At 49.9% G+C, this 26,212-nt stretch overlaps 1 protein-coding gene across 1 annotated transcript in view; it reads left to right on the top strand.

Moving 5' to 3' along the window:
* The window catches only part of LOC124241008 (zinc finger protein 169-like), a 150,195-nt gene extending 142,851 nt beyond the window's left edge, over positions 1–7,344 (top strand). Inside the window, exons 7-8 of the mRNA XM_046664446.1 lie at positions 1,409–1,575; positions 6,936–7,344. Coding sequence (XP_046520402.1) covers positions 1,409–1,575; positions 6,936–7,253 — 485 coding nt within the window. The 3' untranslated portion in view covers positions 7,254–7,344. The remainder of the gene's footprint in view (positions 1–1,408; positions 1,576–6,935) is intronic.
* The last annotated feature ends 18,868 nt before the right edge of the window (positions 7,345–26,212 follow it).

Genomic DNA, 26,212 nt, shown 5'->3' with positions numbered 1-26,212 from the left:
TAATTTGGTACGGTGTTTCTAGCAGAGGTGCTCCAGGTGTTCTGGACAGACTGTGTCTTCACTGGGTGGGATGTGCCAGCTTCCCTGGCCCTTGCCTGCTAAGTGGCAGGAGCTCTCCCTAGCTGTAGGACAGCCAGGCCCCCAGCGTTCTCTCTCTCTCACACACACACACAGAGACTCACATGTACACACACACACACAAGCTGGCTCTTCCTCGAGGGCGGGGACCACGTCTTGCTTGTTGTAACATCCCAATCTGTGCCATCGGGCTGGCACCTGTAGGTACTGCCCTGCTGCCCCCTGGTCCAATGGTCCATCATTTCCTGACTGCCTCCAGACGGCCCCGCAGCATGTGCTCCGCTTCAGTCTCCGCACAGCCGAGTGTTTGCTTCAAAGCCTGAGTCACCCCACTTCCCTGCTCAGTACCCTCTGTGCCTTCTCATCTGAGCTTAGAAAAGGGTCCCGCCTCCCCACCTTAGCTCTCAGGCCGTGTGTGATGTCGGCCCCCATCCGCCTCCGCCTCATCTCCTACTGCATCCCTCACACACGCCATCCCAGCCACCAGGGCTCCTTCCTGCCTTGAGCACGCCAGGCTGTCCTCGCCCCAGCCTTTTCCTCCGCTGTCTTCCCTGCCCCACTGTCCTCCCCGCTCCTCTCTACATGACTCATTTCTGCTTTACCTCTGCAGCTCAGCTCCTCCCCAGAGGAGGTTTACTTGACCGTGTGAGCTAAAGGAGGCAGCCCCTCCCATCACATCTCCCTGTCTTGTTGCCTCCAGTCCACACACGAGATCTAAAATAATTCTATTTACTTACTGCATTTACCCATCTCCCAAACTGAAAATGTTCCCCTGTGTCATTAGAGTCTACAAGATACTTCACACGAGGACAGAGAAAGAGATGGGTGCTTGGCTGTGAGGACGGATGGGGAGGGGTAGGTGGGAGGATGTGTGGGTGGAAGGGAGGATGGATGGTGAGTGGGTGGGTGGATATATTGACAGATGGAGGGGAGGATGGCTGGGTGAATGATGAAGAGATGGATGGAGGAATTGTGGACAGAAGGATGGGAGAAAGCGTGACAACGAATGGAGAATGGATGGGATGGTCGGTGGACGGTTGCTAAGCCAGTGAACGGCATGTGTGGGTGCGATTTGCCTTGCTTTGTGGAACGGAGAGGTGTGGTTTCTGGCTACAAGAGAGGTGGAAGGAATAGGATGAGTTTGTGAAAAAGTCTGAGAACTCGGAGAGGAGGTTTTTAGGGGCAGGAGGAAGACTGTTGAAAGCTCAGCTGTGCTGAGAAAGCCCCTGTTTGGGGCAGCGGTGAGCAGCACGGCGCGTGGCGGGAGTGCAGGTAGCCGGGGGTCCTCAGCTGGGCCGCAGACCCTTCACGGTCTCCCCCCTCCTTGCAGCGCCTCTGCGGTGGCCCTTCCATCTCCAGGAGGGTAAGGTGGGCCTCATCGAGAACAAGTTCTGTAATATCTTATATGGACAAAGACTGGACAAAGGCGAGGCCCCCCCAGTGCATGACGAGATGCTGTGTGCCGGGGACTTCTCGACAGGAACGGCCATCTGCCGGGTGAGTGAGCCCTTTCTGTTCCCCTCTTGCCTCCTCTCAGGGCCTCAATTTCCCCAGTGGTGGGGCCTGTATCACCTCTGCTCTCTTTGTGGAGACCCCTGGGCTTCCCCTTGCCTCCCTCTGTGTGTCTCCATCCCATAGCAGAGTCCTCCAGCCAGCCCTGCCTAAGCCCATGCCGCACGAGGGCATCTGCTGGCAGGACCTCAAACAGCCTCTATTTCTGAGGCGTATTTTAAACTTTTTTTGAAGTATAACACACATGTGTACGTACAAAGGAGTACAACATCCCTCAGTGGATAGTTGGATGGATTTTCACATAGTGACGTGTGTGACCAGCTCCCTGGATGCTCCACCCGCGTCCCCTTCCTGCGTCTGTCTCTGACACCCAAGGGGAAACACAGTTCACTTTTAACACCAGAGATCAGATTCTGAATTTTCCATAAGTGGAGTTTATTTCCAGTTGACAGTCTGTCGCATCTCAACGTCGTGTTGTGAGATTCCTCCCTCCCGTCACACGTGGGTGCGGTTCGCTCATTCCCACTGCCCTGTAGGACTCGATGGTGTGAACTGAATTCTGTGGGCAGTTCTCTGCTTGACGGATAGTTTAGTAGTTTCCAAGGTTTTCATTTCATTTCGTTTCTAAGTACTTCCTATATTTCTTATTCTGTTTCACAGCAGGCGGTGAGTAGAATTGTTAGATTAAAGGTGTGTGGGTGTTTGTTAGGTTAAGAGGTCTGGACGTTCAGCTTTGGCAGCTGTTACGGCGTCTCCAGGGGCGCCCTGGTCCCTCCACAGTGGCGGAGTGTATTTCTCAGCAACACTTGGCCCTTTCCATCTTTTCTCGTTTTGGTGGATGTGTAGTGATATCTTATTATGGTTTTAATTTGCATTTTCCTGATGACTAATTAAGTTAAATATATTTCTATATGTTTATTGTCGTTGGATATCTTCTTCTGTAAAGTTTCCCTTCAGGTTTTCCCCCCTCATTTTTCTGTTGGGCTGTCTGGCCTTTTCCTTTAGGAGCTCTTGGTATGTTTGTCTATTTCTGTGTATTGCGGATGAGTCCACTGTTGGACACGTGGGTTGTGAAGGTCTCTTTCTGCTCCCTGTGATGCCCATGTTCTAGGTGGGGAGCAGGCCCGGAGGAGGAGGAAAGTGGCTGTCCTGAGGGGAGGGCCGTGCGCTGCCGTGGTCCCTACGTGGCCTCAGGGCCCAGCCTCCGGAGCTGGCATCCCTGCGTAGACGGGCATGGAGTCGAGGGGAGGGTGTTAGGGCTCTGGAGTCAGAGACACTGCTCTGCCACGTGTCCCTGCCTGGTGACCTCGGGGAGTCCCTTCCACCTTCCGAGCCTGTGTCTTCATTCACAGTGTGGGATTCTGAGCCTCCTTCATGGGATTGTTGAAAGGATGGTGTAGTGGGTTGAATAGTGTCCCCCAAATTCCTGTCCATTTGGAACCTCAGAATGTGACTTTACTTGCAGATGTGGTTAGTTAAGAATCTTGAGATGAGACCGTTCAGGATTTCGGGTGGACCCTAAATCCAGTGACTGATGTTCTTGTAAGAAGAAGGAGGGACACAGAGACAGTTGATTTCAGACTTCTGGCCTCCAGAACTGTGAGGAATAAGTTTCTGGGTTTTTTTTTTTTTTCACTTTTTATTGAGATTACGATAGTTTACAACCTTGTGAAATTTCAGTTGTGCATTATTATTTGTCGGTCGTATTGTAGGTGCACCACTTCACCCCTTGGGCACACTCCCCACCCTCTTTTCCCCTGGTAGCCACTAATCTGTTCTCTTTGTCCACGTGTTTAACTTCCACACTAGCGGAGTCGTGCAGAGACTGTCTTTCTCTATCTGGCTTATTTCACTTTCTGCTGTTTTTAAGCCACTCAGTTGGTGGTAACGTGCTATGGCAGCCCCAGGAAAGGCACAGGGGACTGATGGGCTGCGCCTGGCCTGAGGGCAGGACTCATGGCGGCCGTTTTCGCGACTGCCCATGACTGAGCCAGAGGGAGGAAGCCGGCCACCTGCCATCCTGGTAGGAGGTAGCCCCAGCTTTCTTGGTTCCCGTCCATAGCCAAGGGTATGGACCCTCAGCTGTCTGGCTTGGCTCATCCTCCCCACAGAGGCAGCTGCACCCAGAGGTGGAGCAAGGGGCTCAGCCCCTGAGTCCCCATCCGGGTGTCACCCTAGATTTCCCTTCCAGCCTTGTCCGCCTTCTCCTGCAGAGGCCATGCGCGTGGCGCTCAGGGCCATCACCCTTTCTCTGCCTGCCTGCTGGACATCCACGGTGCCCCTTGACCCCGCTCCTCCTCTAGTTTCTCCCCCGGCTGAGGACACCTCTGGGCTGGACTCCTCGGAGTCCCAGCAGATGACCCCCCTCCTCCCTTAGCCTTTCGGTCCTCACAGCCTGTCGGTGAGATGCCATCTGGATTCATCTTCTGCCACGTTGCCTGCTCTGGCCCTCCCCCTGCCCCCGGGGCGCTCTTCTCTCTCTTGAAGTGCCCCGCCCCCTGCACGGGCACCCAGGAACAGCTCCGAGGGGCCGCGGGCTCAGGGGGACTCAGCACTCAGACTGTGCGGCAGAACAGATCTGGGCGCAGCAGACCTGGTCCAGTCTGGGATCTGCCTTTACTGGCGTGTGACCTCAGCTCGGCCTCCTCACCCATGCTCTGGGGTGGCCGGCAGCCCCTGTCCTCGGGTGCCTGGCAGTTAGCAGGCGCTTGGCGCTGTTGTTTCCTCCCCTGCTGGCTGCCCCTCTCTGGGCGGCGGTGGTCCTCCGGCTCCCATCTCAGACCTGTCCTCAGTTGACGCTGCACCCGGCACACGCACACAGGTGGCTGCTCTGTCTCTACAGTCGTGCAAACCTCAGCTCACTTTGCACGGGATGCGTCAGCGTTGGGGTTTCTTCTGCCTCTGAGAGCTCCCCAGGGGCCAGGAGCTGTTGGAGCCCTCCCCATCTCCCCAGACTGGCCCAGAATCCAGCGTGATACTGGAAACCACATGGCCAGTCTGCGTGAATCGCTGAGGCCCGAGTGGACAGGGACTACTGCCCGGACAGGGACCAGGCCTTGCCCTGGCCTTGAACAGCTGGCGGTGGGTACACTGTGGAGAGGGCCAAGCTCAAGAGGTGGGGACCACCGAGGGGAAGAGCTGAGATGACGATGGTGCCTTCCCACTATCCCAGAAGACCCTGTGTATGACAAATCACCTCAAACCGAGTGGCTAAAACAGCAGAAATCTATTATCTTACTTTCTGGAGTTCCAAAGTGTAAAACTGAGGTGTAGGCAGGGCCGGTTCCTTCTGGAGGCTCCAGGGGAGCATGTTTCTGTGCCTTTTCCAGCTTCTAGAGGCCGCCCGCATTCCTTGGCTTGTGGCCCCTTCCTCGGTCCTCAAAAGTGCATCACTCTAGCCTCTGATTCTGTTGTCACATCTCCTCTGACTCTCACCTCCCGCCTCCCTCTTTCCTCATGTGGACCCTGTGACTACATTGGGCCCCCAGATAATCTTCCTATTTCAAGATCCTCAACTCAACCACAGCTGCAAAGTCCCTGTGGCCACATGAGGTAGCACAGTCACAGCTTCCAGGGAGGAGGATGTGCATCTCTGGGGGTCACGTTTTGGCAGCCACACCGTGTCCCCTTCTCTCTCCTCCAAGCCGCCACTTCCCCCAGGCCTCCCTGTCAGCTGGAGGTCTCGCTTCTTATTTCACTGAGAACACCCCAGCAGTCAGACCAGAGCCCGCCCATCCGCCCAGCCCTCTGTCCCCACCCTGCACCGTCCATCTCTCCTGAGCCCTGCGGCTGCAGCCATCCTGCCACCACTCCTGGAGCCCAGGGGGCCCACAGGCCCTCCTGCCCCCGTCCCGTCTCTCCCTGTCGTCTCCAGATAAACGTACCGCAGCTGCCCTCCACCCCCACCCCCAGACTCCTCCTGACAGCACCGAGTCTCTTTAACCCGCTTCACCCAGGTGTGTCCCCACCGTGCCACCACAGCCATGTGCCCAACGTCCCCAGCAGCCTCGGTCTTGCCAGACCACAGGTGGACCTAAATCCTCCTCTCACTCAGCACATCAGCAGGTCTCACTCCCGTTTCCTGGGTGGCAGGACTCACCAGCCGCCTGGCTCTGCTCCCGCTCCCCTCCCTTCCACCTCTGAAAGCTGGGGGTCCCAGGGCTCCCTGCTCAGCCTGTCCTTCCCCTCTCTGTGCCTTGTCCCAGTTGGTGAGAGGAGCTCAGATTCAACAGGTCCGGTTGACTCCTCCTTCAAAATATTATCCCAAATCTATTTCTCACTGCCCTCACCCCTCCCCATCAATAGTCTCTCCCCTTCTCTCCGGGAGTCACCTCCCCACTGGTCCTTTCTCCACAGGCACCAGCTGATTCTCCATGGGGCAGACCCGGCCCGGCCCTCAGGCCTGCCCCAGTCCTGTCTGCCCCTGCTCCCCACAGCCCTGCTGCCCTCCTCCCACCCACCTGAAACTGGCACACGGGTCCCCTTCCTCTGCTCCCTGCGCTCCTGTGTGGAGTCTCAGCTCGGGAAAGCTTTCTGCTGCCACCTATGGGATGCCCTCCCTGCCCCGTCCGGTCCCTTCCATGGCTTGGTTCCGCGTGCCACATCTGACCACGGCTTGTTGGCGGCTTACAGAAGCACCCCGGGGCAGGGGCCCGTCCTCGCAGCCCTGTGTTCCCAAGAGCCGAGGGGGCCCTGGACTCCCCCTGCGCGCTGGGCGGTGGGGGAGGAGGGACAGGCGGCCCTGGCCCTGCTCCCCGCTGCCCGCGATGAGACCCTCCATGGGCTGATGGAACGAGTGGATTTCCAGCCGGATGGTCCTGCCCTGACTGCGTTCAGGGCTCAGTAACTCCCGGCCGCTCCCTGGGGACCGCGCTGCTCCCCGGCAGTGTGGGCCTGGGCTGGGCGCTCTCTGAAGACGCTCCACCGTAAGCTGAGAGGAAGCAACGGCCTAAATGAATGAAGAAGGAGGGGACCCAGCTGGGGACCGCTGCTGACCCCAGCGCGGCGGGGGCTGGGGGCTGCGGGGTGTTCGGCAGGCCGGCTCCGCCCGCAGTCCAGCCCCCCAGGCCCTGTTTGGGGAGCTGTCCCCTCTGGGCCTTGTGCAGTGTCTTGTCTCGGGCCGCCGGGGACGGTGGTGGGGTGCACGTGTTGATGGAAGCCGATCTGTGCTTGTCCTGAGGGTCAGTTGGGAGCCCCTTGAAGCACGATTTGTGGCATCGATGGTGGGTCCGCGGTGGTCGCTGGTGTGGGACCGTCCCCACGGCCTCGACAGCGGGACACAAGAGCCCCGCCTGCCCCCGGTGTCCGCACGGCCACCGCCCGCCCTGACTCCCTCTCTTCCCCAGGGCGACTCCGGGGGGCCGCTGGTCTGCGACCTCCCTGATGCCTGGGTTCTGGTGGGGCTGGCCAGCTGGGGCCTGGACTGCCGGCACCCCGTCTACCCCAGCGTCTTCACCAGCGTCGCCCACTTCGCCAGCTGGATCGCCGACACCCAGAGACGCACCCCGCCCCCTGACCGATCACTGACCCCTCCGCCGACCCCGCTTCCGCGCCAGCCCTTGCGGGCGGCCGGCGCCCCGGGGCCCCGCGCAGGGCCCCGGCCACCGCGCGCCTGGCTCCCGCTGCTGTTCGCACTTGGGGCCCCGAGGCCGGCCCCGCAGTGACCTGCCCAACCCCCCTGCCCCTGCTTTCTGCCGCAGGCCCCAGGCTCCTCTCTAGAACCTTCCACGCCTCCCCTCTCCCAGCCCCACCACTCTCAGCGTCCCTTCTTCTTGGCTTTCCTCTCCATCAGCTACCACCCCCAACACCAGCCTGGAAAAACAAAATAAAGCAAATAAAAGACTCATCCTGCTCCTGTCTCGGGGTCCCACTGCCCCTCCTGCTCCTCAGCATCCATCCCTTCCCTGAGATCAATCGTCTGGCTCCCTGGAGGAGGAAACACAACCTGGTGGGGAGACTGTCCAGGGAGGAAGGCAGGAGCGGGGGACACTGAGGGAGCAGGGCCGCCAGCTGGGGAAAGAGTAGGGTGTCTTCCCTTCCAGACTCTGCTCCCACTGTGGGAGCATGCAGGCCTTCAGAGGAAGTGTATCAGTCAGCTCCAGCTGCATAACAGCCACAGCAGATGGAGCACTGTAAACAACAAGGGTTTACCCCCTCCCAGTCCTGGGGCTAAAAGTCCAAGATCAAGGTGTGGGCAGGGCTGGCTTCTCCTGAGGCCCCTCTCCAGGGCATGTAGGTGGTTGTCTCCTCCCTGTGTCCTCACATGGTCGTCCCTCTGTGCATGTCTGTGTCCAATTTCCCCTCTTTATAAGGAGACCAGTAACACTGGATTAGGGCCCACCCTAATGACCCCATTTTACCGTAATTGTCTCTTTAATCCCTCCTCCAAATACAGTCACATTCGGAGGGACTGGGGGTTAGGACTTCAACATACGACTTTTGGGGGAATGCAATTCAGCCCATGGTAGGAAGTAAGACATTCACCAGGTGTGAAAGTGCAGGGGAGCAGGGGTCACCCCCAAAGTAGAGAAACATCACTCCAGGGTTTGGAGGAGGGAGGACCGACTCCCAGTGGAGATGGAGGGAAGTCCCAGAATGCGGGGCAGTGGAGCTGGACTGGGGCGCATGACCCCGGTCGTGAGGAAGGGGTCCTGGCCTGCAGCATAGAGGGCTCTCGGATGTGGGGGTCTGAGAGAGGGAGTCAGAGGCAGACAGAGGGGGCCGCACGCCAGGCGGAGGGCCTAGCTTCAGGCCAGCAGTCCTCAGACGTCTGCTCCTGGAGTCAGCTCCCAGTACTCCTCCCGGCCTCCGTGGCCCCACTCTCCCCAGTCTGAAGGGCCCCGTTATCTTCCCACCTCCCTGGGCCACAGCCCCACGTGAAATGGCACCCTGCTGTCCAAGGCCCTCTACCAGCCTGCCCCGAGGTGCCCATGCACCTCCAGCAGTTGGAACCTGGTGTCACCTTTTCTGCTTAGCTGACCCAGGACTTAGTGGCTGGACAGTCAGCCTCAAATCAATGTCCTAGGTTGGCCTTCCTGCCAATCCACCTAACATAGGGTCCTTGTGCAGCCAGCAGGACCCCAGCAGACTCACAATGCACCCACCCCAGCCTTCAGACACAGAATAAGATGGGAAAGCTCCCATTTAGCGCATGTCCAGAACAGACCAGATGCCATTCAAAGGGTTCAGTGCAAATTCTTCCCAATCCTGGCATTGCCCAAATATCCTGGGACAGCAGGTGGGTGCAAACGGACTCACATGCCTGTTGACACCAGGATCTCACTGGCTTTGGCCAACAACACACAAGAACTCCCTTCCCAGGGTAGTCTTGGGAGGCCTCAGAAAGTGTCTTCCCAGTGTTCATACCTGTACGGGCATTGCTGGCAGTCCCCGCCTCTGGCCGTCCGTCTGGCTGGAGCTCCACCAGTGAGATACCACTGTGCACCCACCACATTGTCCGCCCTGAAGAGCTCAGCAGTGTCTGGAAGGGGGAAGATGACCTTCCCCTCCGTTGGTGGGAAACTCAGTTGTGGGGCCTCAGGCCCCTGGATGTCAGTGAGTGACTGAAACAGCATGTGGTTCACACACCTTCTACACGAAGCCGGGGAGCTTGGGCAGTTCAGTCGGAGTATTAGCCACTCCTCTGGCCCTAAACTCTGATTCTTCTCCCAACAGCAGCAGCCTCAGGCTGGCCGTGCCCTAGGGGCCTGGCCTCTATACACTCTAATCCTGGAGTCAGGTGATTCCCTGCCCCTCCTGGGTCTTCTCAGACCTCTGAACAAGGGATCCCAACACGCAACTCATCCACAAGACCGACGGAATCTCAGCTCCAGCCCAGCCAGTTTTCCCATAACCTGAAGCCAGCTTAGTGCTCAGTATTATTATCCTGGTTTAGTCTCGTTTTAAAGATAAGCTGAAGCCTGGCAGGTTCAATAGCTTTTCAGAGATGACATGGGCAGCACATAGGGGAATAGGAATTCAAACCTACATCTCTCTTGGGAGAGCTCGAACCCCTTTGTTCTTCCCACTCCTGCAGGCTGTGCCCAGAGGCCTGTTATCCTGCCCCACGTTCCTCAGACACCTGGGAAAGGCTTACTCTGAGCTGCCCCAAGAGTGAGCCCCAGAAACCCACTCCCAAATAGAGAGACTGAGGTAGGGGTGGAGGGAAAGGGCCGATCAGAGAACACAAGGAGCCAGTGAACCTGGGAGCAGGGCCTGGAGGGGCGCTGGAGTCACCAGCTGGGAGAGGGACTTGAAAGGTCTGAGATCAGGGACTCCCTGACCTCCCAAATGGGCACTGGCAAGGGCTGCTGGCTCCCACTGGCAACGTCAACCCCAGACAAGCTATGGAGATGAGCAGAAACTAACAAGACTCAATTAGAGGCTTTCAGTTTTCAGTCTGGAGTATAAGGAGCTTGGAAGTCATCACGCCCATTCTCAAAACAAGAAAAAAACTTAAAGTCAACAACTTTTCTAGACAGAGAATTGGCGTCACAGAGCAAACCGCTGCCCTGAAAACAGGAGACAGGCAGATGCAGAGAATCACAGCTCACTGGAGTGAAGCCAGCTGCCAGAGCCAGTACTGGTGCAGGAGGGCTTACGTCGTGATTGATGAAGCGCTGGAGGCTCAGTGTGGACGAGCTGGAGAGTTAAACCTCCAGGGGGTCCAGTCACAGGGGTCCCACACTTTCATCAGTTTTTCTTCCTGTAGCCTTATTAGGTTCTCAGAGTGTAGATCAGAGGAAGTCCCCTGTTGCTTCTTGTAGGAGGAGGGAGAACATAACCATTTCAAAATATGACCAGAGTATTCTGTTCTACTTAGCAAAAACCTGCCCTTGAGGGAAATTATTTTACTGGAGCCTAATCTATTGTGTTTTTTAATAGCCTAACTGACTTGAGAGAAGGGAAATGCCCAGCTCCACCCCCTCTAGCCTTCCTGACCGCCTGAGGCGGGTACTGCAAAGTACTTGTGGAGGTCATAGCCCAGGGACACAGGCTCACTAAAATGCTAAGACCCAATCACAGACTGTAAAATATTTACCACCCACTCACACCTCACCACCACCTCACTAGGGTTCCTGTATAATAGGGGATTACAACTGAAGGAGATGCATGTCTCAGACGTTATTTAGGAAGAAGTCTCTAGGGAAGCCCAAAGACAACATGGGAGGGCAGGCAAAAACAAGGACATTAGAGAAAATTTTAGCCTCTGAAACCTACAGTTATGCCAAACAATAAACAGCCTAACTCCTAGCCAGATAAATATAAAATCTCACAAAAAGGCCTACATACCTCAGTTTCTTTTACTCAGCACACCATGTCCAGCTTTCAGGAGAAAATTACAAGGCATAATAAAAGACAAAAACGCAATTTGAAGATAAGCACAAGCATCAGAAGCAGCCTCAGTTATGGCAGACATTTTGGAATATTCAAACCAAGAATCTAAAATAACTATAGTTAGTGTACTAAGAACTCTAATGGAAGAAGTGAACAACATGCAAGAGCAGATGAATAATAAGCAGAGAGATGGGAAATCTAAGAAAAGTTCAAAAGTAAATGCTAGAAATAAAATACACCATAACCAGAATAGAGAATGCCTCTGATGGACTCATCAGTAGACTGGACATACCGAGAAAAGAATCCGTGAGCTTGAGGACATGTCAATGGAAAGAAACTCAAGGTGAAATGCAATGAGAAAAAAGAATGAAAATGAGAAAATATTCAAGAATTGTGGGATAATTACAAGAGATGTATCTTGTGAGTCATGAGGATACCAGAAGGAGAAGAAAGAGAGAAAGGAACAGAAGAAATAGTTGAAGCAATAATTACTGAGAATTTTCCAAAACTAATGACAGCCACCAAACCACAGATTCAGAGAGCTCAGTGAACAAGAAGAATGATAAATTCCAAAAAATCTACACCTAGATGTGTTATATTCATACTGCAGAAAATGAAAAATAGGAAATCTTGAAAGAAGCCAGAAGGAAAAGACGCCTTCCCTATAGAAGGGTAACAGCTACATTGGATTTCTCTTCAGAAACTCTGCAAGCAAACGTAGAGTGGAGTGAAATATTTAAAATGTCAAAAAAAACAAAAAACAAAAAAAGAGCCACCAACCTAGAATTCTGTATCCAGCAAAATTATCCTTCAAAAGTGAAGGAGAAATAAAGACTCTCAAACAAACAAAATTTGATGATTTGTTGCCAGCAAACCTTGCAAGAGATATGAAAAGAAGTTCTAGAGAAGGAAAATGACATAGTTCAGAAATGCAGATCAGTATAAAGAAAGAAAGGGTGTAAGACAAGGAACATGTGAGGGTAAAATAAAATCTTTTCTTTTTCTTGTTCTTAATTGGTCTAACAAATAGCAATTTGTTCAAAATAATGACAACAACAATGTGGTCAGTGACTATAGCTTATGGATAAGTGAAATAAACGACACCATATTATAAGGAGCAGGAGGGAAGAATTGGGAGTACTCTGTTAGAAAGTACTTGCACTACCCATGAAGCGGTCCACTGTCACTTGAAAGTGGACATGGATTAGTTGTAAATGTATAATGCAAACTCAACGGCATCCACTGAAAATGTGAAAAAAGAAGTATACTTGAAATATTAAGAGAGGAGAAAAAAATAGAATCATATAAAATGCTCTATCAAAATCAGAGAAGGCATTTTTATGGCTTTTTTGTGGAAGACAAAAAAGAAACAAAGAACAGGGGCAACAAATAGAAAATGGTAACAGATATGGTAGATGTTAATCCACCTACATCGATAATCCTGTAAATGTCAGTGGTCTAAGTGCGCTAATTAAGACAGAGATTGTCAGAGTGGATAAAAAAAACTATATGTTGTCTACAAGAAACAAACTTTAAATATAGACACACTCCCATTTCCAATCTGCACTGTGTTAGGCCCAACTCACTAAGACAGGGTGGCTGCACCTCCAGCCTCCTTGGGCCCAGAAACACTGCAGAAGCATTAAGACAAAATTAGTTGAGGTATATCACTTCTCACCGAGTGCATAGAGGAGTCAACTCACTTCTTGTCCCTTTTGTTTTTTGATTTGTTTAATTTTTTAATTTTGAAATAATTATAGATTCACAAGAAGTTGCAAAGATAGCCTAGAGAGAGCCTCTGTATCCTTCACCCAGGTTCCCACTGCACTTACATCTTACATAATTAGAGGACAATATCAAAACCGGGAAACTGGCCTCAGCACAGTGTGTATGTGGAGTTCTGTGTCATTGCATCATGTGTGAAGATTAGGGTAACCACCACTGCAGTCAAGATAGACTCCATCGCCACAAAGATCTTCATGCTGCCCCTTCACAGCCATACCCGGCTCCTCCCCGACACCGTCCTAATCTCTGGAAACTGCTAATCTGTTCTCAAAATCAACAATTTTGTCATTTTGAAAATATTATATAAATTGAATCAGAAAGCATGTGACCTTTTGAGATTGGCTTTTTTCACTCAGCATAGTGCCTTTGAGATCTGTCCAAGTCATTGCTGTACCAATAGGTGGTTCTTTTTTCTTGCTGAGTAATGTTCCTGGCATTGATGTACCACCGTGTTTGTTTTACCATTCACCTATTGGGATGAATTTTGATTGTTTCCAGTTTTTTACTATTACAAATCAAGCTGCTATAATCAATCATGTACAGATTTTTGTGTGGACATAAGTCTTCATTTTTTCTGGGATAAGTAACCAGGAATGCAATTGCTGTGTGATACGGTAAGTGTATATTTAGTTTTTTTAAGAAACAACTAAACTATTTTCCGGAGTGGTTGTATCACTTTACAATCCCAGTAGCAATACAATGAGAAATCCAGCTGCCTGGCATCCTGGCCGGCGTTTGGTGGTGTCATTAATTTTTATTTTAGCTCTTCTAACTGACATGTGGTAATTCTCACTGTGTTCCTAACCTAAACTCCATTAATGGCTAGTGATGTTGAACATCTTTCTGTGGCTTATTTGCCAAACGTATGTCCTCTTTGGTGAAATATCTCTTCGTATCTTTTGCCCAGTTTCTAATTGAATTGTTCCAATTTTTGCTATTGAGTTTTAACAATTCGTTATATACTCTAGATATGAGACTTTGTCAGATATGTGGTTTGCAAATAGTTTCTCCAAAACTGTAGCTTATTTTCATACTTAACAGGGTCTTGCATATAGGAAAATTTTTAATTTGATGAAGTCCAGTTTTCTCTGCTTTCTTTTATGGATGGTGCTTTTGCTGTCTTGTCTAAGAACTCTTCACCAAGCCCTAGGACCCAAAGATTTTCCCCTGGCTTATCTTGTAAAAGTTTCAAAGTTTTATGTTTTACATTGAAATCTACGGTCCATTTTGAGTCAATTTTATTATTTGTTAAAAACACCATCCCTTTTCCATTATACTGCTTTTGCACTTTTGTAAAAGACCGGTCTGCAGTATTTGTGTGTGTGTGTTTCTGTCTTCTCTATCCCGTTCCTTGAACCACATATCTATCCCTCCACCAGTACCACACTGGCTTATGCCATAGCTTTATGTTAAGTCTTAATATCCTCCAATTTTATTCTGCTTTCTCAAGAATTTTTTAGCTATTCTAGTTCCTTTACCTTTTACTTTTCCTTTGTTCATTTTGGGATAAGCTTGTCCATAATGACAAAAAAAAAAAATTCTGTTGGAAGTTGACATTTTGCCATGTCTCTCCATTTATTTGGGTCTTGTTTGGTTCCTTTCATCAGAGTTTTATTGGTTTTATGATACATATCCTCTATTTAAAAAAATATTTATAACCGAATATTTCATTTTGGGGGACCATTGTGTGTTGAGCTTTGATTTCCAGTTGTTCCTTGTTAGTATTTGGAAATATGATTAATATTTCTGTGTTGATCTTGTATCCTGAGACTTTGATAAAGAAATTGTCATTTATGAGGTGTTTTCTTGTAGATTTCTTGGGCTTTTCTACGGAGACAGTCATGTCATCCGTGAGAATGGACAGTAATATTTCTTCCCTTCTAATCTGCGTGTCTTTGTTCCTTTTTCTCGCCATGCTGCACTGGCTAGCACCTGCAGTGTTACGTTGAGAAGGAGAGATGAGAGAGACATTCTGGTCTTGGTTTTGAATTTAGGAGGAAAATATTCCTTCCTTCACCATTAAGTCTGATGTTAGCTGCAGGTTTTCAGTGGATGTTCTTCATCAGGATGAGGTAGTGCCCTTCTAGTCCTAGTTTGCTGAGCGTTTCTAACATGAATGCATGTTGAATTTCGATAATTACTTTTTCTGTGTTAGTTGACGTGACTGTGTGGGTTTTCCTCTTTAGATGTTTAATACGGTGGGTTACACTGATGAGTTTTTAATATTGAACCAGGTTTGTGCTCCTAGAGTAAACTCCGTTTGAGCATAATGTATTATGATTTCCTGCCTTCTGCACGTGTTGGCTTGGCTTTGCTCTTTTTTCTGGTTTCCTTATGTGGAAGCTTAGAGCATTGATTTGAGAACTCTCTTCTTTTCTAATATAAGCACTTAGGGCCATTCATTCCCTCTTAGCAATGCTCCGTCTGGATCCTACCACATCTTATCTGTTGTATTTTCATTTTCATTCAGTTCTATGTACTTTTTTCTTGAGATTCTTCTTTAACCATGAATTATTTAGAAGTGCGCGTCTTAATTTCCAAATGCTTGGGGGCTTTCTTCTCCTCGTTCTCATCTTTATATAATTTAAAGCTTGTGTACTCTGGACATAGTAGAGTACAATGCGGTCACAGCTGTGCAGTTACTTTATATGGGTTCTTCCAATAGCTTTGGAGAGAACTGTTCAAACGTTAATTTTGTGTAGTAGTTCTCAGTCTTTCGCACTTGCAGGGGAACCATAAGGGAGCGCCCTGAGTATATGGAGCCCAGCTGCGGGAGACGAGTTTATCAGGGGAAGCTCACAGAGACATGAATAGTGGGGCATTTGTGGGCCCCACTGCACGTTGCTTTCTGGGCCAGCACACGGGTCCAGTTCGGATCCAGGGTCCAGGAGAGGGACCCAAACCTTGAGCTCTGGTGCTTTATATTGTGTGATCAGAAAAGCCCAGGCCCTGTGCGGGCAGGGACTAGAACCGGTGCTGTGACACGCAGGACCCAGGACCGAGGCCCAGCCTCTCCAGGGAGCGGACGCTGAGGGGAGGGAGCACCAGCCTCTCCCCTGCTGGTTAGGGGCTGACTCAAGCTTGTGGCCACAGCGGTAAAGCACGGGAGGTCCATGGCCGAGTCACCGGCAGCACTTGCCGGCTTTGACAGCCATAAGCCCTGCCTGTGGGCAGCGTCCACAAAGCCTCGAGGGAGGCCGGCCTGTGGGGAAGCTGTCTTCGACAGGTTAAGCCTGCCCTCTCGCCTCTTCAGCAGTCAAAATTTTCATGACTCCTTGCTTCTCCCACCCAGAAAAAATGCAGTTTCTCACAGAGTTGCCAATCTTTCATTTTTCAAACATGGTCAACATCATTTCATAAAAGAAAGGACATCCTAATCCCAATTAACTAGCAAGTTCATACTGCAGATATAAGCAAGTTTGCCCTAAAACAAGACCTTGAGTGACTTCCGTGAACATAGTCATCATCCTCAATGTCTCCATCATGCCTCTGAGTGGTGAGAAGTCGGTGCCCGAGGACTCGGATGATCGGCGTGTCAACAGCTTCTGTGAAGGAGGAAGCAGCGCCCTCTGTGCCTGTATGGGCAGTGGAGGTGGGAGGACAGGGTGGGGTGGCTCTGTGCTCTCAGTGAGGGCCGTCCTCTGCCCCGGCCCTTTTCTGTCCCTTTGTATCCCTGCCCTCTGAGGAACACGACCCAGCTTCCTGATGAGCTCCCGGCAGAACTGCCCCTGTCTGTCCTGCGGGTCAGAGGGCCCGAGTCCTCCAGGAACACATGGCTCCCTACCCCGCTTAACGATCCCCTTCAGATGAGGCCAGTGTGGCCGCACATTCGCAAAAGCTGGCTGTTGAGAGATGCAGTCTGTGACTTGGAAAATGGCGCGTCCTTGCCCTGTTCTTGGAGAAACGTGACATTTTGTAGGAAGAGCCCAGCCCAGGGGGCCCAAAGTCTCAATGTCTGTTTCTTCAGCTGGTGCTGAGTGGTGGAGACAGGTGGTCACTGCCTGCACCATGATGGCCTTGCCCTCACGTCACTGGCCAGGCTTCGCCTCGGGAATATTACGTACAGAGGGAGCCCAGCCCCTGCCTCGTTCTTGGACGGGAGCCCCCAAGGTGGGGGTGGGACACCTCCTCGCACGCTGGGTGATGGTGGGCCTTCCCCTCATTCTGTGAATGCATCGTCTCCTTAAACTGTTATTTCTTGATGTCGTTCTTTGCAACCTTCCATTCCACAGTTTCTGTTTCCTTCTCTTTACGGAGCGGAGCACACCAGTGGAATTCCTCACCTTGCAGTCCATGTTCCTTGACGATAACGCTGGTCATTTCAAAGTCCTAGGTCTTGCTCTCTCAAAGCCCCCTGGGGTCGATGCCAGGGGGCTGCTGAGGTTGACACCACTGAGCACAACAAGAGGGCAACTTCTACACAGGCCTGAGAGGCCCTCCCATGTCTCGGGGAGAAGGTGGGGGCTGCCTGACGGGAGACAGGAATCGAGGCTGACTCCAGGGGTGAAGCCCAGGGAAGAGTCTGTTCATCAGGAGCAGGTCAGCTGTGGCCCCTGACCAAGAAGAGCCCTCACTGTGGGATGACCAGCTCCCCTCACGGGCTCGTAGGGGGAGCCGCAGGTGCAGCGTGCACAGAGCCTGTGGCCTGCAGGGAGCACCAGCAGCACCTCTGTAGGGGTCAGGGGCCAAAGGGAGCCATGGACAGCCTCTCCTGGGGAAAGTCACCTGTCCTGGGGCCAGGGCATCTGTCCCTCAGGCCCCCACCGTCCTCTCGTCCTTCTGGAGTTCCAAGCCCACCAAGCTGACTTCCACGTTTAGGATTTCCCCAGTGTGGGCCAAGCCAGGCTGTGGCCACCACCCCGAGGGTACGGGTCAGCAGGGCAAAGCCCATCACTGCCCCGGTGAGGCAGCTGCAATAGAAAGGAGGGCTCCTGAGAGCAGGGCCCAAGTGACAAGGAGGCAGAGGCAGAAACCCAGGGAAGCTGGTGCCTGACAGAAGGACCCGTCACCTGAGCCCAGTCCTCGTCCACCTCCATGGGGTCAGTCAGGCTCCGGTGTTTGCTCTGGGATCACAAGACCCCACGGCACTGGCTGTCACAACCACCTGCCTCACAGGACAAAATGAGAGGTCCCCAGGACAGGAGGCCCTGTGTGGAAAGGGTGGTCAGTCCGGGGGGTGCTCCTTGGGCCAAGTGACAAGACACGGCTTCTCAGGGCACAGCGGGCCCCAGATTCCACATTTATGTTTAGATGGTGAGCCCACTGGTTCTGGGAAATGTGACAACACATGGTGAACGGATGATCCGTACTTGGAGTCAGACAAGCCAGAAGCCGACCACTGACAACTGGCCCGAGTTACCAGCCGACCTGGCCACACCCACGTGTCTCACAGTGCAGGAGCCTTGGGGTGCAGCGGGGCCAGCCCTCAGGTCACATGGCAGAGGGCTCGCTGCTGTGAGGCCACACACAGGACGCCCGGACAGAACGTGATCAAAGGCTTTTGGGGCCTCACGCCATCTAAACCAGCTCTTAAACAGCCGGGGGTAGGAGACCCCCAAATCTTTACTGAAATTTCTGAGCCCATCCCCAGATCCCAAATTTTGCACAGACTGCCAAGAACTTTGTGGACTTCTGGACTACTCAGTGCACAGCAAGGTTACCAAGACAGTGCCTGGGGACCTCACCTGCAGGACCCTCTCTGACACCTCCTCCTGGAGAGCCACCTGCCCAGCCACTGACAGCTCCTCCCTCCCTCTAATCAGGCTAAAGGAAACCGGGAGATATGCGGCACAAAAGGAGGAAAATGCGGAAAAATAAACCCAGCTGTGCTGTCTTTTCAGCCCGGACCAAGAGTCCACGAGACTCCCCACGGCTCTCACATGGAAGACCTCGCCTGGGCCCAGGGGCACAGACACCCCACAGGCCATCGGATAGACCTTACCACGATCCCCTCTTCAGATGGGACTTGGGGGACCCCCTGGGCTTTGTAGTTGTCAACAATTCCCCACGTTGTGCCTTATGCCACAGAACAACTTTGAACAGAGATGATCGTGCCGGCTAACTTACAGCACAACTTTGAGTCCAATCTTTTCACGTTTCAAGAGAGAGGAACTGAGTATTTTAAAGGTAGATATATGGTCCCTTTAAACAGCAAAAAATTGTTTCTCGCAGCTTTCCAAACTAGAAAAGAAAAATCTGTGAAGCACCTTACACGGTGCAGGATCCTGCTGCCTCTGTTGGAGAGATAATAAAGCCTCTTGCACTGGACAGTGCGGAGTGACCGTGGCACGAAAATCAGTGACAGCAGTCGTAGCACTGCCGCTTTCCAACTGTACAGCTAAAGGGAAAAAACAAGAACTGAGTCGATAACATCTACAGAATGCACTTTGTCTCATAAATTAATGGATCAACAAAAAATGGCTGGGTTTGCTGTTTTCCCTGCCTTCGTCATCTCAGCACCAAATAATCTTTGAAAATGTTCATACTTGATCACTAAAAAAATGGTGCTGAAATATTTAAACTGTTGATGAACAGTTTTGAATCTCATGATTTAGCCTGAAACAGTTGTGTTGACATGTGCACTGATGGTGCAAAGCTGATGGTGGCAGCGCTGCTGGCACCTTAGCCCGGATCGAGGCAAGGCACCAAGCTGTGCTAAGAAGGCTTGTCTTCACTATCACACACTTGCTTTTAAAAGTGCCGGTTAAGAGGCTGGCCCCATGGCTGAGTGGTTAGGTTTGCGCACTCTGCTTTGGCGGCCCAGGGTTTTGCTGGTTTGGATCCTGGGCGCAGACATGGTGCCGCTCATCAAGCCATACTGGGGCGGCGTCCCACATGCCACAACTGGAAGGACCCACAACTAAAAGTATACACAATTATGTACTGGGGGGCTTTGGGGAGAAAAAGGAAAAAAATAAAATCTTTAAGAGTGCCAGCAGGGGCCAGCTCTGTGGCCGAGTGGTTAAGTTCGCGCGCTCCACTAGCAGCGGCCCAGGGTTCGGATCCTGGGCGTGGACATGGCACTGCTCGTCAGGCCACGTTGAGGCAGTGTCCCACATCCCACAACTAGAAGGACCTGCAACTAAGATATACAACTATGTACTGGGGGGGTTTGGGAAATAAAGCAGAAAAAAAAGATTGGCAACAGTTGTTAGCCCAGGTGCCAATCCTTAAAAAAAAAAAAGTGCCAGCTAAGAATGTTCCACATGAAACAGTAAAAATTACTCATGTTATTAAATTTTGACCATTGAAATTGCATATTTTTAAGAATGTATGATGAAGTTAAACACACAGACACAACACATCTGTATATCTAAGTGAATGGAAAAAAGAGTAGATCAGATACTGATAAAGAGGAGATCGATGACACGGAAGATAGACATAAAAAACTAGCTATAGTGTAGCACGAAAAATATGAAAGAGAAATTTACAGACATAGAGTCCAATGGCACCTTGATTTTGAACTTTGCAGCCTCTAGAACTGTGAGAAACAGATGTCTGCTGTTTAAGCCCCCAGTCTATGGCATTTTCTTACAGCAGCCCACGCTGACTAAGACAGATTTCAGTACCAAGAGGGGCGGTGCTGCTGTAGCAAATGCCTGAATGTGTGGAACTGGCTCCGGAACTGGATAATGGGTAAAGACTGAAAAAGTTTGGAGGTGCATGCTAAAAAACGCCAAGATTGCCGTGAAGGGATTATTAAAGGGGATTCTGGTGAGGGCTCAGAAAGAAGAGACCTGGACAGAAAGCGTCCCTCTTCTTAGAGAATACATAATCATAAACAGAATGTTGATAGAAATCTGAATGGCAAAAGCTATTCTGGTGAGGCCTCAGACAGAAATGAGGAGCGTGTTATTGGAAACCAGAGGAAAGGCCACTGTTATAAAGTGACAAAGAACTTGGCTGAATTGTGTTCTAGTGTTTTGTGGAAGGTAAAAGCTGTGAGTGATGAAATTGGGTACTTAACTGAGGAGATTTCTAAACAGTGTTGGAGGAGTGGCTTGGTTCCTCATGACTGGTCGTGGTAAAACGCAACAGGAGAGAAGCAAATTGAAGAGAGAATTGTTAAGCAAAAAGGAATCAGGACTTGCAGATGTAGAAAATTCTCAACCTACCCATATTTCAAAAAATGAGAAAGCTTGTTCTGAAGAGAACACAAAGGGTGTAGCTGAGCAACCATTTGCAAAACACATCATGGATGTGGCTCAGGAACTTAATCAGACATTTCAGCAGAAGCAGGAATAGAAATGAGATTAGACCAGCAGAGACACTGCTAGTTTGAACTAAAGGGGACAGAGAAAGTGGGATGCAATGGAGGAATGCTGTCAAAATTCTCGGATTCTACAAAATGGGAGAATAGAGCTATTTGGCTGTGAATGTTGCTTCTTTTCAAGAAAAGGGAAGAATGACCCTGAAGCTGGTTCAGAGATCATCAGGGCTGCCTCCTCAGTTTTAAAGGGAGGGCTATTGCCTTGGTTTCAATGGGCCCAACGATGGCCACCTGGAACCTTGGGGGTATCACCCATACCCAGCAGAGCCACAGGGCCGAGACCACCACCTCAGTGGGTCCTGGGGGCAGGACTATAGCCCCATTGGGTCCAGAAGGCAGAGCATTGAACGAAAGAGGACTATTCTCATACCTTAAGATCTGATGAAATCTGCTTTGCTGGGTTTGGGACTTGCTTGGGACCCATCACCCCATCCTTCTTTCCTATTTCTTCCTTTTGGATTGGGAATGTCTATCCTATGCCTGTCCCACCATTATATTTTGGAAACACATAATTTGCTTGGTTTCACAGATCCACGTTTATGGAGGAATTTTGCCTCAGGATGAGTATTTCCCTAAGTCTCACCCACATCTGATTTAGATGATATTTAGATGAGACTTTGGATCTTAGATTTTAGAGTTGATGCTGGAATGAGTTAAGGCTTTTAAGGCTGTTGGGAAAGCATGAATGTATTTTGCATGCAATAAGGATATGAATTTTGGAGTACCAGGGGCAGAATGCTATGGACTTGTGTCCCCCCCAAATTCATGTTTGAAGCCCTACCCCTGAATGTGATGGTATTTGGGGACAGGGCCTTTGGGAGGTAATTAGGTCATGAGGGTGGGGCTCTCCTGTTAGTACCTTTATAAAAACAGAAAAGGAGATCTCTCTCTCTCTCCACCACGTGAGGACACAGCAAGAAGATAGCCATCTGCAAGCCAGGAAGAGAGCTCTCACCAGAACCTGGCACTTTTATCTTGGATTCCCAGCCTTCAGAACTGTGGGAAATAAATGTCTGTTGTTTAAGCTGCCCCAGCTAGAAATATATGCCTGTTCAATAGCAGCCGAAGCTGATGAAGACATAGAGAATATGTAAGATGGTCTAATATACACATACCCAGGGTTCTAGAAGTTCAGGCAAGACAGGATGAGAAGCAGCAACATTTGAAAAGATAATATGATACTCTAGAGTCACTGAAGAACGTGGACATCAGTGAGTGAAGCGAAAGAGCCCACATGGAGGGTAAAAGTGTCTTAACCTGAAACTACTCGCACGTCGTGGAACTGTAGAACCAAAAAACAGAAGACAATCTTAAAAACAATTAGCAAGGAAGCACTGATCATCCACAATGAAAGGGCTATTAAGATAATGGCGTAATTGTCAACAGCAACAATAGAAGCTAGATCTGATGGAATAATTTGTGAAAGCCTGAAAGGAAAATTTTTCATCTAGGACTGATTACCCTGTAACATTATAATTTATAAAAGTTCACCAACAAGAGAACTGAGAGATTATTTTTAATTTATCCATACAGGCAAAATTATAAATAATTCAAAAATTAAAGAACATCTAACATATCAATTTTTATTACCTTGAAGTCAGAATGTTGAAACAAGAAGCCAAAGGCAATATGACATATACAGTATGATACTATACATAACAAAAAAAAGATCATTATATATAATTTTAATTATCTACAGCTGTACTAAAAGCATAAATACTTTTATAAGATGGATATCCACCAAATTCTTGATAGTGGCTATCTTTCCCATTATTGGTGGGAGTGTAAAATGGTGCAGCCCTTATGGAAAACAACATGGAGTTTCCTCAAAAAATCGAAAATATAGCTACAATGTGATTCAGCAATCCCACCTCTGGATGCATATCCAAAATAATTCCAAGCAAGGTCTTGAAGACGTATTTGCACACCCATATTCATTGCAGCATTACTCACAATAGCCGTGAGGTAGAAGAAACCCAAACATCCATCACTACATGAATGGATAAAGAAAATGTGGTCTACAAGTATGATGGAATACTACGCAGCCTTGAAAACCATGTGTCACATGCTGCAGCATGCATGAACCTCTAGGACATTATGCTAAGTGAAACAAGCCAGTCACAAAAGGACAAATACTGTATGAGTCCAATCATATGAAGTATCTAAAGTATTCAAAATCATGGAAACAGAAAATAGAAAAGCAGTTGTCAAGGTCTAGGGGGGGAGGAGGGGAAATTAGAGTCTAATGTGTATAGAGTCTCAGAGTTGAAAGAAGAAAGTTTCTAGAGATCTGCTGCACAGCAATATGAATATGCCTAAGACCGCTGAACTGTGCACTTAAAAATGGTTGAGATGATAAAAAAAAAAGAGAGGGAATAAAACAGAGGCATGTTGAGATGATAAAAAAAAAGGGAGGGAATAAAACAGAGGCATGTTGAGATGATAAAAAAAAGAGTGAATAAAACAGAGGCATAAATCGTCATGACATAGGATTAGTCAACAGATTTTTAGATATTCCACCAGAAGCACAAGCAACAAAAGAAAAAAAATGATAAGTTGGACTTCATCAAAATTAAACAGTTTTTTGCTTCAAAGGACGCTATCAAGAAAGTAATGGACAACCCACAGAATGGGAGGATATTTTTGCAAATCATATCTCTGAAAAGAGACTTTCATCTAGAATATATAAAGAACCCCAACAACTCAATAATAAAATACAAACAAACCAATTAAAAATGGACAAAGGATGAATACAGTTTGCTCTGAAGAAGATATATAAATGGCCCATAAGCATGTGCAAAGATGCTCAACATCAGGGAAATGCAATTCAAAACCTCAATGAGATGCCACCTCAGAACCACGAGGATGACTGTTATCAAAAAGACAGACGATAACCAGTGTGGGCGAGAATGTGGAGAGAAACTGGAACCTTGCACACTGCTGGTGGAAATATATAAAATGGTGCCCCTGCTGGGCAACAGTCAGGCAGTTCCTGAGAAGGCTAAACAGAGTTTCTGTGTAACGCAGCCCCCCACGCTCAAGGGAGGAGCTGTGAGAAATGAAAATGTGCATCCCCACAAAAACCCGTGTGCACAGGTTCATAGCAGAGTTATTTATAAAGGGCACAAAGTAGGAACAACCCAATGCCCATCAACGAAGGAGCGAATTTGACAAACTGTAGTCTATCCACGCAATGGAATATTATTCGGCAATAAAGAAGTTTGCAGTACTGATATCTGCAAAAACATGGACGGACCTTGGAAACACTATTCTAAGTGAAAGAAGACAGACATAAAAGGCCACATATTGTATGATTCCATTCACATGAAAGTCCAGAATATGGAAATCTGTAGAGACAGAAAAAGGGTTAATTGTGGCTTAAGGCTGGGGCATGGCGGGGAGACCGTGGGGTGATAGCTAAAGGCATGGGGTTATTTTTTGAGGAGATGAAATTGTTCTAAAATTTATTGTGGTGATGGTTACAATTTCTATGAATATGCTAAAAACCATAAAATTGTACACTTTAAATGGAAGAATTGTATGCTATGTGAATGTCTTAATAAAGTTTTCATTTTAAAAATGAGCTGAAGCAAATATGGCAAAATGTTCACATTGCCTAGATCTGCATGTTGGCTGTATTGGTTTCTATTGCATTTTTCTATTTTTCTGTATAGTTGAAGCATTCTTAATAAAATTATCCATTTTCTTCAAAAAAGAGCATAAAGCAGTGAGTGTGATGCAGGCTGTCTTGTGATCTAAGGACCCTTGTTGGCTCATTCAGAAGCCCCCGTTCATGGGAGGAGGAGTAAACACATTACATGGGGTATGGTCTGAACCCTGAACCTCCACCTGGCCTGGCGACACTGCTGTGGACCCAGCAGCACTCAGTTCATGTGGCGGTGCTGTTGAGGCTCTCCTTCTCCACGGGTGTGGGAGCACGGAAGGACCAGTGTTTGGTGAGGTTCCTGCTGAAAGATGGCGACGTGCAGAGCAGGTAACGGTGACGAACTCCTCTGCTTATATAAACTAGGAGCCTGACAGCCCATCAGCACCTCAGGGTTTCTCTGCCATTTGTGTTGCTGTCAGAGAATGTCTTTTAGTCCCCATACGCTTTACACAAATTCACACACCACAAGTCCCTGAAACACGATCTTTGGAGTGGGCAGAGATGAAGGACGTTCCAAGGAAGGACGTGGAAGGAGAGTGGAGTCTGTCCTCCAGAGACTGACGAGGACGGGAAAGTGAACCCTGGGAGAGTGCAGCTAAATCACAACGTATGTTACTAAAACGAGCACCCACGGCCCAGGTTTGTACACAGGCATCCCAGATCAGGCAGGCCTCAGAATTCAGGAAGACGGCTCATCAAGCCTCTTCCAGGACCCTCAGGAGGGGTGCTAGGTGGTGGTAACCCTTGCCAGCCTGTCTGGGGTGAGGGTCCTGTCAAGTCCTGGGGGCCCACTAGCAGGGACTTCGCAAGCTCACTCATTCCTAGACTCCCATACAGAGAGTTTATGAGGTTGCAGGAATGGCTTCAGCATTTCCCATTGTCTGTCTGAATACCTGCCCCCCACCCCTGACACGATCTTCCTCCGCCTGAGCCTCCTGTGAGACCTACGCCAGAGGTGGCTGATGAGGGACGGATGAACCCACACAGGTAGGCCTCGCTGTCTGTCAGCTGCCGGGCAAGGATGGGGGCAGCCTGAACCAGGGTACTCTCACCCATCCTCCGAGTGCACAGAGACCTGTGGGACAGCATGCAGCTCTGGATTAGGAACAGAAGCGCAGCTACGAAAGGGCGGCCTTGGGGAGCCTGACCACCGAAGGCACAGCATTTTCATCCACGGGGACAGTCTCGCTCCTCTACCAGTGGCATTCCCCAGGATGTCACAGTCTCTTTGGCGAGATTTATTCCTAGTGGTGCAGGAGGAGGACTCTGGAGCCAAACCCGTGAGGTGCTGACCGGGTTTTCCCGGTTCCTCATGCGTGATCTGCACTGGGTCCCCTGACCTCTCCGAGCCCACTTTCCCCACAGAAAAATGAGTGAAACATGACTTCCTCGCAGGCTCTCTGTGAGCCCCAGTGAGCCGCAGGGGTGAAGCATGGGGAGCGCTGAGCACACAGGGGGCGTCTACCCTGAGCACCACCACTTCCACAGGGTTTGTGGGTGAAGGTGTCCTTTCCAGAGATTCCTGTTCAGTCTCTAGTGATTCCTGCCTGAGCCCTACCTTGTAC

The sequence above is a fragment of the Equus quagga genome, chromosome 6, assembly GCF_021613505.1.
Source record: "Equus quagga isolate Etosha38 chromosome 6, UCLA_HA_Equagga_1.0, whole genome shotgun sequence".
Lineage (NCBI taxonomy): Eukaryota > Metazoa > Chordata > Mammalia > Perissodactyla > Equidae > Equus > Equus quagga.
Note: the sequence above shows the minus strand (reverse complement) of the source record. Positions and strands in the feature narration are given on the sequence as shown.